Source organism: Pyrus communis, chromosome 7 (genome assembly GCF_963583255.1).
Source record: "Pyrus communis chromosome 7, drPyrComm1.1, whole genome shotgun sequence".
NCBI lineage: Eukaryota > Viridiplantae > Streptophyta > Magnoliopsida > Rosales > Rosaceae > Pyrus > Pyrus communis.
This window is the reverse complement of record NC_084809.1, coordinates 25,798,304-25,812,274: the sequence shown is the minus strand read 5'-3', so window position 1 is coordinate 25,812,274 and position 13,971 is coordinate 25,798,304. Positions and strand designations below refer to the sequence as shown.

General features: G+C 35.8%; 1 protein-coding gene across 3 annotated transcripts; it reads right to left on the bottom strand.

Annotated features, from left to right (window-relative positions):
* Positions 1 to 98: 98 nt before the first annotated feature.
* On the bottom strand, positions 99 to 4,921 carry LOC137739793 (uncharacterized). 3 transcript variants are annotated; one of them, XR_011069119.1, is made up of 8 exons: positions 4,554 to 4,921; positions 4,211 to 4,336; positions 3,338 to 3,535; positions 1,346 to 1,442; positions 1,011 to 1,114; positions 801 to 852; positions 231 to 484; positions 99 to 151 (listed from the first exon to the last, which is right to left on the bottom strand). XR_011069119.1 is itself a non-coding variant. In XM_068479505.1 (8 exons), exons 1-7 carry the CDS (start codon positions 4,766 to 4,768, stop codon positions 281 to 283), a joined length of 996 nt encoding a protein of 331 aa, XP_068335606.1. In that variant the 5' UTR covers positions 4,769 to 4,921; the 3' UTR covers positions 99 to 151; positions 258 to 280. The 3 variants fall into 3 exon arrangements, 2 of the variants coding, with proteins under 2 accessions (XP_068335606.1, XP_068335605.1); XM_068479505.1 differs by having other exon boundaries at positions 258 to 484; XM_068479504.1 differs by having other exon boundaries at positions 99 to 484.
* Between the last annotated feature and the right edge of the window lie 9,050 nt (positions 4,922 to 13,971).

Here is a 13,971-nt window from a genome sequence, read left to right as displayed (position 1 = left end):
CTTTTCACTTCCTCCCCGTTCAAAGAGTCTGAAATAGGATTTCACTTCTAAGGGGCGATCGGCCTCATCATGTAGCTTTCTTTCCATCTTACTGTGACTTCGATTGATAATGTACATTTTCTGTATAATTTTTGCGTAACTCGCAGAAACCCTGATAGAAGAAACAGCTTAGAATGAATGAGCGTTTCATGGTTCTCAAAACAAACAAAAGAACTTGCATAAGTCAGTACATGTGCTTTCTCAATGCGCAACGTAACTATAACTCGCAAGGATTAGTGATTCAGTTCCGGAGAAATGCCACAGTGGCAACGCGCGATCCAACAGATCCACCAAACGCGAATGTCGGATATGTGCGGACATGACTAAGGTATTGAAACTTAGGAGGATCTTCGCTTGTTTCGTGTTCCTGGATGACACTTCTTTGATTGAAACTTTCCACTTCTTGAACCAATTCATCCTTTGTGTTGTTACATGATGTGATCACCTACCAAGGTGTTCCCCAAAGCAATGAAACATCAGGTAGCGTCGAACGAAACAAAAACTTCTTAAAGAGAAATTTAAAGAGAAAAGAAAGAGTGCATGATTCTGGTACGTGCCATAAGCAATTTCAAATAATTAAAAGTGCTTCTCATATGGCCGAAAACAAAACCAAAGCACTTTCAAAGTGATCATGCAGGAAGCGCTATGGTTCATAACGACATACGTTATCTATACTCTTCCTTTTAGCACTTGAAAGCACGCCCTAAATGAAGGTAAGTGCAGTTTTAAGTAACAGTATTAACCAAAGTGAAGATGCTTACTGCTAATCCACCAGGAGCCACCAATTTTGACACGGAACCCCAATACATTACCCTGTATAACAAAAACACAATTTCACAATTTCACACTCTAGTTTCCTTTTCTTCGATAACCACAAGCGATTAAATAGGCTAAAAAAATCATTCATACAGACATGGAGGAATTATCAATCAGAAAATATATAAAGAGTTGCAGACTATGCTGGCTTTTACCTTTTGATAGAACCATCTGGATGCAATCCAATGGCATCCAAGGTTCCTTTATCCACAACTAGTTTGAACTGCCTGTCCAACTTGGTCTCTAGAACATCATCAACCTAAAAAATAGTGGCACACAATTCATTTAAAATTATTGGGAAAGAATGTATTAAAAAAATAGTTTAATAACAAGCTAGATACAGACGACATTAAAGCTAAGAAGAGAAATTTCATTGAACGGAAATATACAAACGTCCAAGAGGATAATTGAAGACAGCAGGTTATAATCTGATATTTTTTGTCTAGAGTCTAGACACACCAGAAAACATTTGCCAAAAGAAAAGGCATACCAAAAAATTAATGTTTGGCAATCCATCACGATCAGCAAGGCTGCGAGCGAGATCAATTGCCCCTTCACTATAATCAGTTCCTGTTAAATCAGAAAACCTGAACCCAAAACACCAAAATTTCATTCATTAAGGTCTCTGATGTGACAATTTAGAAAAACAACGGAATTCAAGTCATTAACTAAAATTTCATGAAATCATGGACTGAATTTTTATTTACAACACTCCCAACCCTTCTTTACAACCATCCAACAAGGAAGGAAAAATAAATCAAAGGACAAAAAAGGACATTCATCAGGCATAGTTTTTGGAATGATCTTCTTTTGGGGTGAATTGGGGACCAAAGACAAACATAAATTACATAGGAATGAATGAAACATAACAAAATAGTGAAATACCCAACCATAAGGGTAAAGGAAGCATCATCTAACAGCGGCAAATATGTCGTATGTGCAGTGGTGACAGTGATTGCACTTGAAAGTATGTAGGTTAGTGAAACTTGATAGCAGTGTTGATTCGATTATCAAGGACTGGATTATGATAAGAAAGTCTAAAACATTATAACAATAAGGCCCATGTAATACATGCAATCTCATAATAATAAAATAACTAGCATAATCAGAAGTCAATAACAAGAATAATAATTATATTAATAAAATCAAATTCATTATTAACCTATTAATTTAAACCCTAACCTAAATCGTTCTGAATAAATTAAGGGGTAATTAGATTGAGGTCACAACATATTTTCAATTCAAAGATTGAGTCTGTCAATATTTTGTGCTTTTAATGAGAGGTCAATTAAGAGACATTTTAGCAAGTGGAATTGAGCTGGAAATGAAACTTGTAATTATTGATCTTAGTTGAAGAGGAAAATTGTTTCTACCTATGTTAGAAAATGAAATGTCCATCGACCATAACTGAAAATATGAAATTATTTATTGGCCTACACCAAATTTCATACTAAATAATTATAATTAAAATTCATTTAAACATAAGTAGTTTTTAATCCTGCATGTATCCTAAAATAAGTGGAACTTTTTTTTTTGTGCATCACTCATTGCATGCTCTTCAAGACTAAGCCACAGAACTGATTACTCTTTTCTTCTAAGGAACAGGAACATAATATCATTAAAAAAGAACCAAACAATAGAGAGGACCAAGTTGTCAACTGAACTAGCTACAAGATGCTAGCTAAACATTTCAACAAAGACTGCAAAACGTAGCTAAGAAGCAAAGATATATGGCGGCAGACCAATAAAAACACTACTGTACAGCAGAGTTCCAGCAATACAATATAGCTCAAAAAGAACTATTCCCAAATTCTGGAAATACCACCGTACTGACGCCCGAAAAGAGCCCAAAAATGACCTCCTACTGCCGAGAAGATCCACCTCTTCATTCCCTTGCTCCCTCAAAATTAAAAAACACTTCTATTCTTTAATATCCATACCATCCATAAGATTTCCACTCCATGACAGCACATCTCCCTAGCACCATGCCCATCTTTTTCCATAAAAACACTTAAACCTCTCACAGAATAATGCAACACAAGAAGCTAGAGTAATTAGAACAATAAATTGTTCTATAAGACAGCCAATGACTCTGTTAGCTCCTCCTCCTGATCGTTCAAGTTTCTTCATTTAAATCCGAAAACTTATTATACACTACAAATAAATATTTAAGCACATATACACTTCCATCAAATTTGTTACCAATTTATCTTAAGATAGTTCACTTTCTTCACTACTACATCATTCTATTAAATCTAAATGCACAATTGACTTTAACCAAGTAGCGTATAAATACTGAGACTCTCATCTATGGTCAACTTGTTGACCTTAAAATGAGACGTGCGGAAGCCTTATGGTCTCCAATCTAGACATATCAATCTGATAGATGATTCACCTAGTTTGCATTTTATTTGCTTCCATACAGGAATTTCAATCTAATTCAGCATAGAATACCAGATAAAGTTGAAGAATAAAAGAATACCCCTGCTTGGAAAGTGCTTGAAGAAGCAATCCATTGCCAGTCCCGATGTCAAGTACACTCCAGCCTGCAAGATACTTATCACCTTTTTCCACAGGATCAGACTTATTATTATCATGATTTGGTGTGCGACCTTGAGAAATATCAATGCATAAGCTTTTGGTCCAAGAGGAGACAACTTCCATGACATTAGTTCCAAACCTACAGAAACAGAGGGCTGAAACCATCAAACGCTCCACGTCTTACAGTACCTACTCACTTTAATACAAAGGGATACTAAATACGAATCCCTCACTAATGTGGAATTATAAAAGTAAGGATTAAAGGTTAGCAAACTCTGGTAAATCACGACAAAATTGATTTTCACAGCCAATAATATTTTAATATCAACTCCTTTTCATTTTATATAGTTGATATGTAAAGGATATCAATCTTGTTAACACCTTTTTCTTCAATCTCCCCTCACTATTATGAATATCTTTTTCCTAAGGCTCTTTGAAAGTAGCAGTAAATGCATATCATATAGCTAATTAGTATGTTACTAAAAATTAACTCATGTGATCTTCACATGACGGTGTTTAGATAATTTTTAACAGTTTTGGTATTGTGGTTGTTAGCTAGTTAGCTTCAGTTAGCTTAAATATATAAGCTAATAATAATTCCTCTGTAATACCAGAGTTTATCAGATTCATTTTAATTTCTCAGACAATACTAAAGCTTTCTCTCTATAATCTCTCGCTCGCCCTTCAAGATTTTTCTTCGATTCTGGGTATTTCGGGACTTTTCTTTGATGTTAGCACTTGGCTGTTTTCTGCTGTGCCCCAAAGCCACAACAAATGAATAACAAGTTAATTTGCACGGTTGCGAAAAGCTTACCAAACTTCACCGGTATGACCATGTTCCCGAAAATTCGCCAACTCATCGGCATATGCAGCATCCCAGTAACTCTGACGACCTAGCATTGATGTCACTCCTTCAGCATCTGGTTCCTCCTTGTCAGAACTGCAAATACCACCATATCAAAAGAAAGAAAATTTCTTCCTAAACTAATAGCCTATGAATTCTTCCTCTAAATTCAGAATTGCAAAAGCATAAATACAACAAGCTATGCAAAAACTTAGTCTTAATAACTTAATTTTGCACTAATTAATTAATTAGTTAATATTTCATTTACAAAGATTTTCCTGGAAACCAAACAGGAAGTGGAGGGGAAGCAAACCTGTACTCGGAGGGGGCGCGAAGGTTAGCAGCAGAAAGGTCCTCGGCGGCATCGGCATGGCGCTGGTCGTCGTCGAGAGTGCTTCCGTAGTCACTCTTGATGGACCATGAGTCGGCGGCGATGGAGCGGTCGTCGTCGGAGACGAGATCAGGCGGTGCTGCTCGGCTCTGCTGCGATATCTCCGAGTCATCTAACCCCAACCGGAATCCAGCCATTGCTGAACAAACTCTTGGATGTGGACTGTCTGACTGCTAGAATAGTGTCGATTCGTTGAATCGACGTGGTCAAACGTTACAACCTAAAATTGGATCAGTGCAACCTCTAGATTCGGTTAAGCCTCGCGATTAGTCCGTCTCCGATCGACCCAACCGAACGGCCTAAGGCCTTGGTTTGGGATCAGTGTGCTTTGAAAAAAAAAAAAAAACTACTTACATGAGAATAAGTGTAAAATAAAGCAGTAAAGTGTTTCGTAAATTTTTATGTAAAAGTGCTTTTGAAAAAAAATTAGTATTATAATGTTCAGTAAACTTTTATGTAAAACAGTTGTGATTGTGTGAAATGATAAAAAAAGATATAATACTAGATGTGTCATTAATTTAATTTTCTTAAAAAATAAAAGATAGGAAATATAATACAATAATTATCTAATATAACTTATTTTATTTATTTATAATTTTTTATTTTAATCTCTCTTTAGAATTCTAGAAACACCGAGCCCTCGAGCTTCTCGCTCTCCCCGATGGCATCCCCTGGCTGCTCCTCAACATGGGTAATATTTCAAAACCCTAACTCCCCCAATCTTTCAATTCAATTTTTCTTAAAAAATCCAAAAGGGGTTTGATTTTATTCACTGAAATGGTGAAAAAAGCTGAGTGAGTGATTGAGGTTTTCATTGCAGGTTGTCAGAGAGTGGGCATCAGTGGATTGGTTTAGATATTTCCTAGTCGATGTTTGGTATGTGTTATTATTTTGGGGTTTTGTTTATCGTTTTCGATTTGGTTTTCAGCTTCTTGATTGCTTGTTTGTTCTAAATCGGAACTTCATTTCTTTGATGACCGGAGATGTGGCATTGGATCCGATCTGATCATCTCTCTCATCTATTCCGACTGATTCTCACTCAGATTCTGGGTTGAAGAGGGAATATTGCAAGCAGGAATCTTTTTCTCACTCGGATTCTTGACTGGTTCTTGCTCAGATTCTGGGTTGATTCTCACTCAGATTATGGGATTCGATCCAATCGGCAAATTTTCAAAAATGGTTTCTCAAAAAGATTGAATCTTTTTCTAATTTGTGTATTTGGAGGATCTGGAAGGAGAATAGGGATGAATGTTGGTGCAGTGGTGGTGGTCGGTGTTGAGCGGGAGTGGGCGGGACGGCTGTGGTCCTACTCTGATGCGAGGGGGTGAACGGCTGTGAGAGATTCCAGTTTAACTATCAAGAACAAGGCTTGTCATTTTGTAAAAATGATGAGGGTGTTATTAGACTTTAGAAAGTTTCATTAAAGGTGTACTGTAGCTCAGTGTGCTGTGAAAGAAAGCCAGTTTTCCGAATCAGCATTTAGCTGCTTCAGCTTTTCTGATGATTTCAGCTGTCAATCACAGCAACTTTCAAAATAATCCCTTTTTTTTGAGTTTACCAAATACCTTCAACATAAAAACTTTGAAAATAAGCAGCTTTTTTTTAAGCACCTCAATGCCAAACCATACCTAACTATGGCTCGTCTAAATTTATAGTTATGTAAAAAATTATTTTTTAATGAAGTTTTGGATCATATTCATGTCCCATTTCAATCGAAAGAGGTACATATAGCCCTTCAAAAATTTATTAGTTTTAAGTCCGACTTTGGACAAGCTTGATATCTGCCAAATAATTCTTATACAAAATTCCTCTCAATAATTCTCACGCACTTTCTAGTTGTGAATTCTTGTGAGGTATTTGTATTTCCTCATGGGTTTTTGAGGTGCATGCTCATCTTCCACTCAGCTGTCAAGAAACCCATAAAGCTCCGATGTTGCTGCACTACTACTGCATAATGTCTTTCGATGTTTAGACCTACATTTCGAACTTACGATAACATATAATTCATTTATTTACGATAACAATTTACCCAACATTACAATTTACAAAGAAATTGGTTACAAGGGCATAACTTTGATACAAATTTGTTGACCCTAAAAATTACAAGGCCTAGGTCAAGCAACTACCGAGTTAACTACATCCTTTTTGTGAATGCGGACATGCCAACTCGTGACCGAGCTTGGACGGGTGAGTAGAATACATGTGGTGGTATGGTTTCGAACATGCTACTGATTTCTAAACTAAGCGACTACGGCCAAAGAAGGAACACTATGGGCCTAAGATTCTGGAACATGAAAGCAAATTGCATTTACTATGAAGTTCAATAAAAGATTTGGCATTTAATGTGCCAAACACTGAGTAACCTGAGTAACACCTTCTTTCGCCAAGAAACAAATAAAGTGACCTCATTCAACGAGAGAATCAATGACTCTTCACCGACAAAGACTTGGATAAATAATCAACTGAAACAGAAGCAGTGTTATTAGTCCAATTTGAAGATGCTCCCAGGTTGCCTAATTCTACGATTTCAGTTATGTTAATCCAAATTCAATGCCAACACAATGTTGTTAATCCAAATAGAAGATATATGGCGAGAGGGTTAGGATAGTTATGGCTTGTTTACATAACTATAATCAAACTAGGAGGAATATGATGAGGAAGAATTGAAATGAGAAGGAGTTGGAATGAGGAAGAGTCATAATTTGATTCTTGTTGAAATTGTTTACTTAAATGTTTTGGAATCGAAGAAGAAGTGAACTGAGTTCATATAAGTTGTTTATTAATTTATTTGAATTTGAATGTGAATTAATATGATTACAAAAATGCCCTTGTTATTTTTTGTTTTATTATATCCCTGTATTTATTTTTAATAACATTTCAATTAGTTATTTTTATTTGTTTAGCTAAAGTGAAGAGTTAAAATATAATTATTGTAAATAGATTAAACATGCAGCTCACATATAAAAAATGGATGACTCGTCTAGAGTTTTTCGCAGTCAAATTTTATCGAACCCTGCCCCCCAAATAAACACCATAATCCACCAAAATTTCCAATTATTTCTTTACCAAATTCTTGAACAGGAATTTTCCAATGTTGTTCCGTTTTCATTTTGGATTCAAACAATGGGAAAAGGCAAAGTTCAAGAGCAAGCCCACCGCCCATCGCCAACTCTACATTCTCGAAGATCTTGCTGGCATTACACACCCCGACCCAGAATGTCCACCTGGATTTCGAATTGAGATGTGTTGGGCGACACCCAGAATGTGACGAAGCCATAAAGTGTAGTGAGGTTGAAAATGTGAATAAATTTAAACTTAAAAGTGCTTAAGAGTGCATCACGTGTGCCGACCCAGTACAGGAAAAAAAAAGGCCTAAGCCCAAACCTTTGGCCCGTTGACCAGATCTGGCCCATTTCCAAAAATGGATCTGAAATATTCCTGAATTTTTTTTGGAATATTCCAAAATATTCCTTGTGTTGACTTTTACAAAATTTTTTCGGAAACCCTGCTAGTCTAATTTCGACACCCCGAGTTTGTTTTTGACATCCATTTAATGAAATTCCGAAGTTTTAACATAGTTGACTGCCTCGACGGCACGATTGACCTTTTATGGTTGACTGTTGACTTTTTATGAAAATTGCCTGGGACCCTACTTAATGTATTTTGATTCCCTGATTCCAAATCCGCACTCCGTTTTCCTAAATTTAATTATTTTAATTGAGTTTTACTAACGGGTCCCAATATTATGCTTAGGTACGATTACTAACGGAGACTCCAGCTTTTTGAAAGGATGTGACATCGCAAGTATCTGTGAGTGGCTCTTTTCTTATATTTATGTTTAGTTTCTATATATACATCTAATAACGAATTTTATATGTGATACCATAATTAAATTAGCGTTTATAAGAAATGTTGTAATAATAAGAATTAGGAAATCATTTCATCCTGCGGGATGCACAGGTAAGCATACTATACAAGGATGCCTTAATTATATTTATAACTAGAATTATTGAATTACTGTGGCATGATCATATTTAGCCTATCTGCTTATCGTGTGCTACATTGATGTTAGTACTCGCCCGGGCTAGGGTCAGGCTTCACCTGTATGTTCATATCGCACCGCACCGCACACTCACTTTGGATCCATTGTAGGTGCAAGTCATGTCCTAGATTGCTATAGGCAATTAGGACTCGTATGTGATGCGTATAACGCCAATCTTCATGTGATTGTAGTAATAGAGCGTAAATCATTAATGCACCCAGTCCCATTCATGTCAAAATATTTCTGTATGAACTCATGTATCAGCATATGTTGATAAGCACTCGATATGATTTGTTTGTTATGTGAGATTATGTGATTATTGGACTTTAAGTGTTTATTCACAAAATATTATGACATATTGAATTCTTGAGATATTGCAGGCTACGGTAAGTATTTTCATACTATAAGTAGTATTTATATTTTGGAAACTATACTTGTTTTACGGCAAGAGGTTATTATGTTTTTGAAAAGGTTTTTACAAAGCTGTATTTTTAGGCCCACTCACCTTTGTTTTTATTGCCCCTCCAGGTTTTAGTAGCTAAGTTTTTGTATCGACGAATATTCTTGGCAAATCTAGGTATTGGAGATTACCTTCAAGGGTATAATTTTCCCCTTATCTCTACTGTACTTTACTTATGCTCTGGATCATGTGTGAATTGGGTTCAACCTGCTCACATGCACACTTTTATATTTAGACACCTTTAGGTTTAAATTTACTTACATTTTCCACCTCACTACACTTTATGGCTTCGTTACCTTCCAGGTGTCAGCTAACACAACTTGATTTGGAGTTCAGGTGGACATTGTGGGTCAGGGTGTGTCATGGCACCTCTAGTCGTCCTCGAACTTTTTTCGAAATGAGAAGCTGAACATGGTGAAGTCGAAGTAGATTTTGTAACAAATACCAAATAAGAGTTTGGAGATGAATCTGAATGACAAGATGAGAAAAAGAAAGGGATTCTAAGGATTACTGAGATTGAAAAATCCTAATTTGGTAAAGTCAAAGACAGTGAAAGCTTGAGACATTGATATTGGAAGACAAGTGGTGGTTTGGGCTGGGTTAGGGGTGGTCAGGTCAGAGTGTGCCTTGGATGGTTGAATGGTCATGAGAGAGGAAGAGAGATGAAGATGTGAATGGCAATCTTGTAATATTTGAGATAAGGAGGATATTATAACGAGCAAAAATCCATTATGGATTCGTAACAACCCGGAATCAGAATACCACCTAAATTTAGGTAATCTAGTTCCTCCAAATTTTGGAATTTGGTTCCATAATTCGGGTTGGTCCCACAACGTTTTTGATTCCCCAATATTGGGCAAACATCAGGATATCTCGTAATCGGAAATAATTCCGCCCTTTGATTCTGATTACAATTACAGAAATGGGTCCTTAGTATTTTTTTGGGGGCATGAGAAGGTTTTGCGTAAGGTGAGGTTTCATGTATAGTGTTTAAGTTGTTTTTTTAGTTAAAGAGGCTCTTCTTGTTGCACATCATCCAATATTTATAGCAGTGAAATATTTGAATTTGCTTGATGAGCAAATGACAAAGCTCATCTTGATATTGTCATATATTTTCACGTTGATCCAATGAAAGACCATGTGATAGTGTCTAAGTCATGCTTCATATTCCAATCAGGTGACTCCCTTATTCATGTTGTTTGTCCAAATGCATCCTTGCAATGATAAAGCAAATTACATTTCAATTGCATTACTACCTCTGACCATTATCCCATGTTTTTTTATATTTCATCTTTGACCAGCATGTGGTCGTAATCACATCACCAATCTTTGCATAATAATCCATCCTGACCAAACCACTAGAATATCCTTGGATAATGAGAAGGATCATTGCCAATCTGTGCATGCAATCCCATTCTAGAAATTTATCTTTTTGTTCTTGTGTGTGTAGGGTGCAAAAAGTTAGCAAGATCAATCCTTTTTTTTTTTTTGTCTGACTAACAAATAAAATCCTTATCCAAAGGATAATTAAATAATCAGCAATGGATAATGCTTGGCATGCATGGTCTTTGTATAAATTCAAATCAATCCAATTACTCGGCTACTAAAAAAACTTAGCAAGAAAATCATGGAGTCCATCTTCTTGTTGAACAACCTTTCTTGGTTTTATCCTCATTTTGAAGCTCATACCAAGATAATTGCTATAATAATTAAGATTGGTAGTAATATCTGGAAAAAAATATATTAATTCATCCAATTGCCTCAACTAAATGGGTCAATGGTGCAAAATTGGGTCCAAACATTGATTTGGGCAAAGTGTGAATTTCAGGGCCAAACAAAAATGTAAGAAATTGTCATAATTCAAGTAAAGAGAAGGCAACATTGTTTTAGCAACTTATAATCAATGAAATTTTGTGTGCTCTCAGTAATCAACAAGATTTTGACAAGTTAATCCCTCACCATTCATTCTACCTTTGTAGTTTGAACAATTTGTTTAGCATTAGTGTCATAAAAACACTTACAAAGTTCGAATTTAGATTGCATCTTTAGAGATTTGTCCATCAATTACTTCATTGTCCACCACATCTAAAACAATCTAAAACAAGTAATTGTTTTAGGCCACATTTATGACTATTAACCCACTTATCAATCAAAAACAGAACTCACCATTTTCCCTCGTGTTGGATTTCTTCAGAAGTAAGTTTCTTAATGGAAAATACCAATTTGAGACACAGTGTGGGGTTTTGTGCATCAATAATGAATTGTGGTCTAGTAGCTATAGGTGGCTTAGATTAGCCAACCTTGAGCTCAATGAACTTAATGTCTAATTGCACAATGATAACAATTGTCTCATGAATATTTGCAGGCCTAAATAATTTCGCAGGATAATTCAATTCACGTTTTAAACCAAAAAACAAAAAAAACAACTCTTCAACAGAATATGATCAACATCACTAGTCCTATTTGCTAATTTGCGAACTTCCGCAATATTATCCCTTAAAGGATATGTTTGGCATAAATTTGAACAAAGCTTCAGTGTTGTCCTCAAACTCTGAAGGTCCAAACTTTCTACAAAAGGCTTTGGAAATATCATTTCAACGAAGATTTGTTTGGATACAAACATTTAGCAGAACCATTGAATACAATACTTGAGCTAAGGGTCAAGTTGGTAATTTTGCTTACATCTCCCTCGCCCATAGCCTAGGTATCATATACACTCCCAAAATAAAGAGCCTTTAATGCTAGAAGAAAAGCACCTATACCTAACAAGATTAAATGAATACCCAAAATTGTAGTCATTTTATTTTTATCTTTCCATACATAACCGAAGTGCCTCACCCTAGAGATGGAAAGATGCGGTGACGACCTTTTGAAGAACTAGTGTATTGTAGAAGAAGAAGAACTGGTCGCCCTTGTAGATCTAAGCCAATGGATCGAGATGATCTATTGTGACCATTGTGAACGCAATAATTGTCCTTTGCCAGCACAGATCAGGCACTTAGGGTGCTGGATCTGATCGATCTCACAAAGATTAGGGCCAACAGAGATGGGAGGATCATAGAGACCTTCCCCACAAGTTTGATGTCGAGAGCATTGGAGACAGTGTATTTGATCATCATCAATAACGCGGCATGGAAGCCTCCAAGGAATCCATTATAGTGAATCTAGTATTAGCGGTTTAATGGAGCATACATGGAAGGGAGACCATGATCAATGGATAATCCCCATGATAAGATCTAAACTTGAGTCCAATTCAACATTGACCCTTACAATAATGGAGGCAGAGACAAAGGAAGGAAATGATAAAAACAAAAATGAATAAAATAGGCTTTTTAGCCAAAATGATCCCTGAGATTTGCATAACACATCACTTTCATACCTCAGATTGAAAATCAATAAAAATGGTCCCTGAAATTGTTCACCATCCATTATTTTGGTCATTCCATTAAAAACTTTGTTAAGTGTTCTGGAGCTCTTGGTCGAAAATTTGGGTAATTTTCAAAGCTTCGTAACTCAATTGTTTTTTAACCAAATTAGACCCATAATATATCAAAATGAAGATAGGAAAGTGTAGAACAAGATTATATCTATTTGGAAACCTAATGGTTGCCAGAGATTGTCAGAAAATAGCCTGAAAGGTGACTGGTCTGCCAGAAAATTGGAAAACTTGCCGAAAACTGGGTAAACTTTAAATGTTCATAACTTCTTCAATACTCAACAAAATCGAGTGATTCAAAAATGAAAATCATACTTCTAAATGTGACAAAGAAAATGGTACCTTTCTTGATGGCAAATTCACCGTGGTTTGGCTAGAAAACGGCTCGAAAGTGGCTAACTCGAGACCAATACATCCATTTTCGAGTCGTTTTTCAGCCAAACCATGACCAGTTAGCCGTCGATAAAGGTACCATTCTCTTTGTCTTCTAGAGAAGTATGATTTTTGTTTTTGAATCACTCGATTTCGTTGAGTATTGAAGAAGTTATGAAAGTTTAAAGTTTACCCAGTTTCTGACGAGTTTTCCAGTTTTCCTGCCGACCAGTCACCTTTCAGGCTATTTTCCGGCCATCTCCGACAACCATTGGGCTTTCAACTAGGTATAATCTTGTTCTACACTTTCTTATCTTCATTTTGATATATTATGGGTTGAATTTGGTTAAGAAACGATTGAGTTACAAAGCTTTGAAAACTGCTCAAACTTTCGACCAAGAGTTCCGGGACACTTAACAAAGTTTTTAACGGAATGACAAAAATAATGGATGGTGGACAATCTCAGGGACAATTTCTATTGATTTTCAATCCCAGGGAGCAAAGTGATGTGTTATGTAAATCTCAAGGACTATTTTGGCTAAAAAGCCAATAAAATATTCTTTTGATTCAATCTGACCTTACAAGAGAGAGAAAGGCATAGATTATCTCATTTTTGAGATGTAAAAAATCCTACGAGGACTATTTTGACAAAAAAAAAAATTGGTGATTTTCTAATTCCAAAGGAGATGCCAAAATCCTACATAGATTGACATTCTCCACTTTACTGCTAAATTTAAAAGCAATGTCAAATTTAGTTTTGTTCTAATATAATGTTTGCCCACATATTTCTTTATTTCTCTTCACTTAATGATTAATTTATTATAATATTCTGACCCACCTAATTTTATAGATAACCAAAAAGTATTTTAATTTGATATCTCAATTATGGTAGAACATTTTATAAAATGTTATTTTGCCATATCAGCTGTAAAAATGAAATTTGACATTTTCATCGAAGATGGTTGTGTAAGCCATTGTTCAATTAGTCACAAAGATATATGCCAGCTGGCCAACAAATTAATAACAAAGA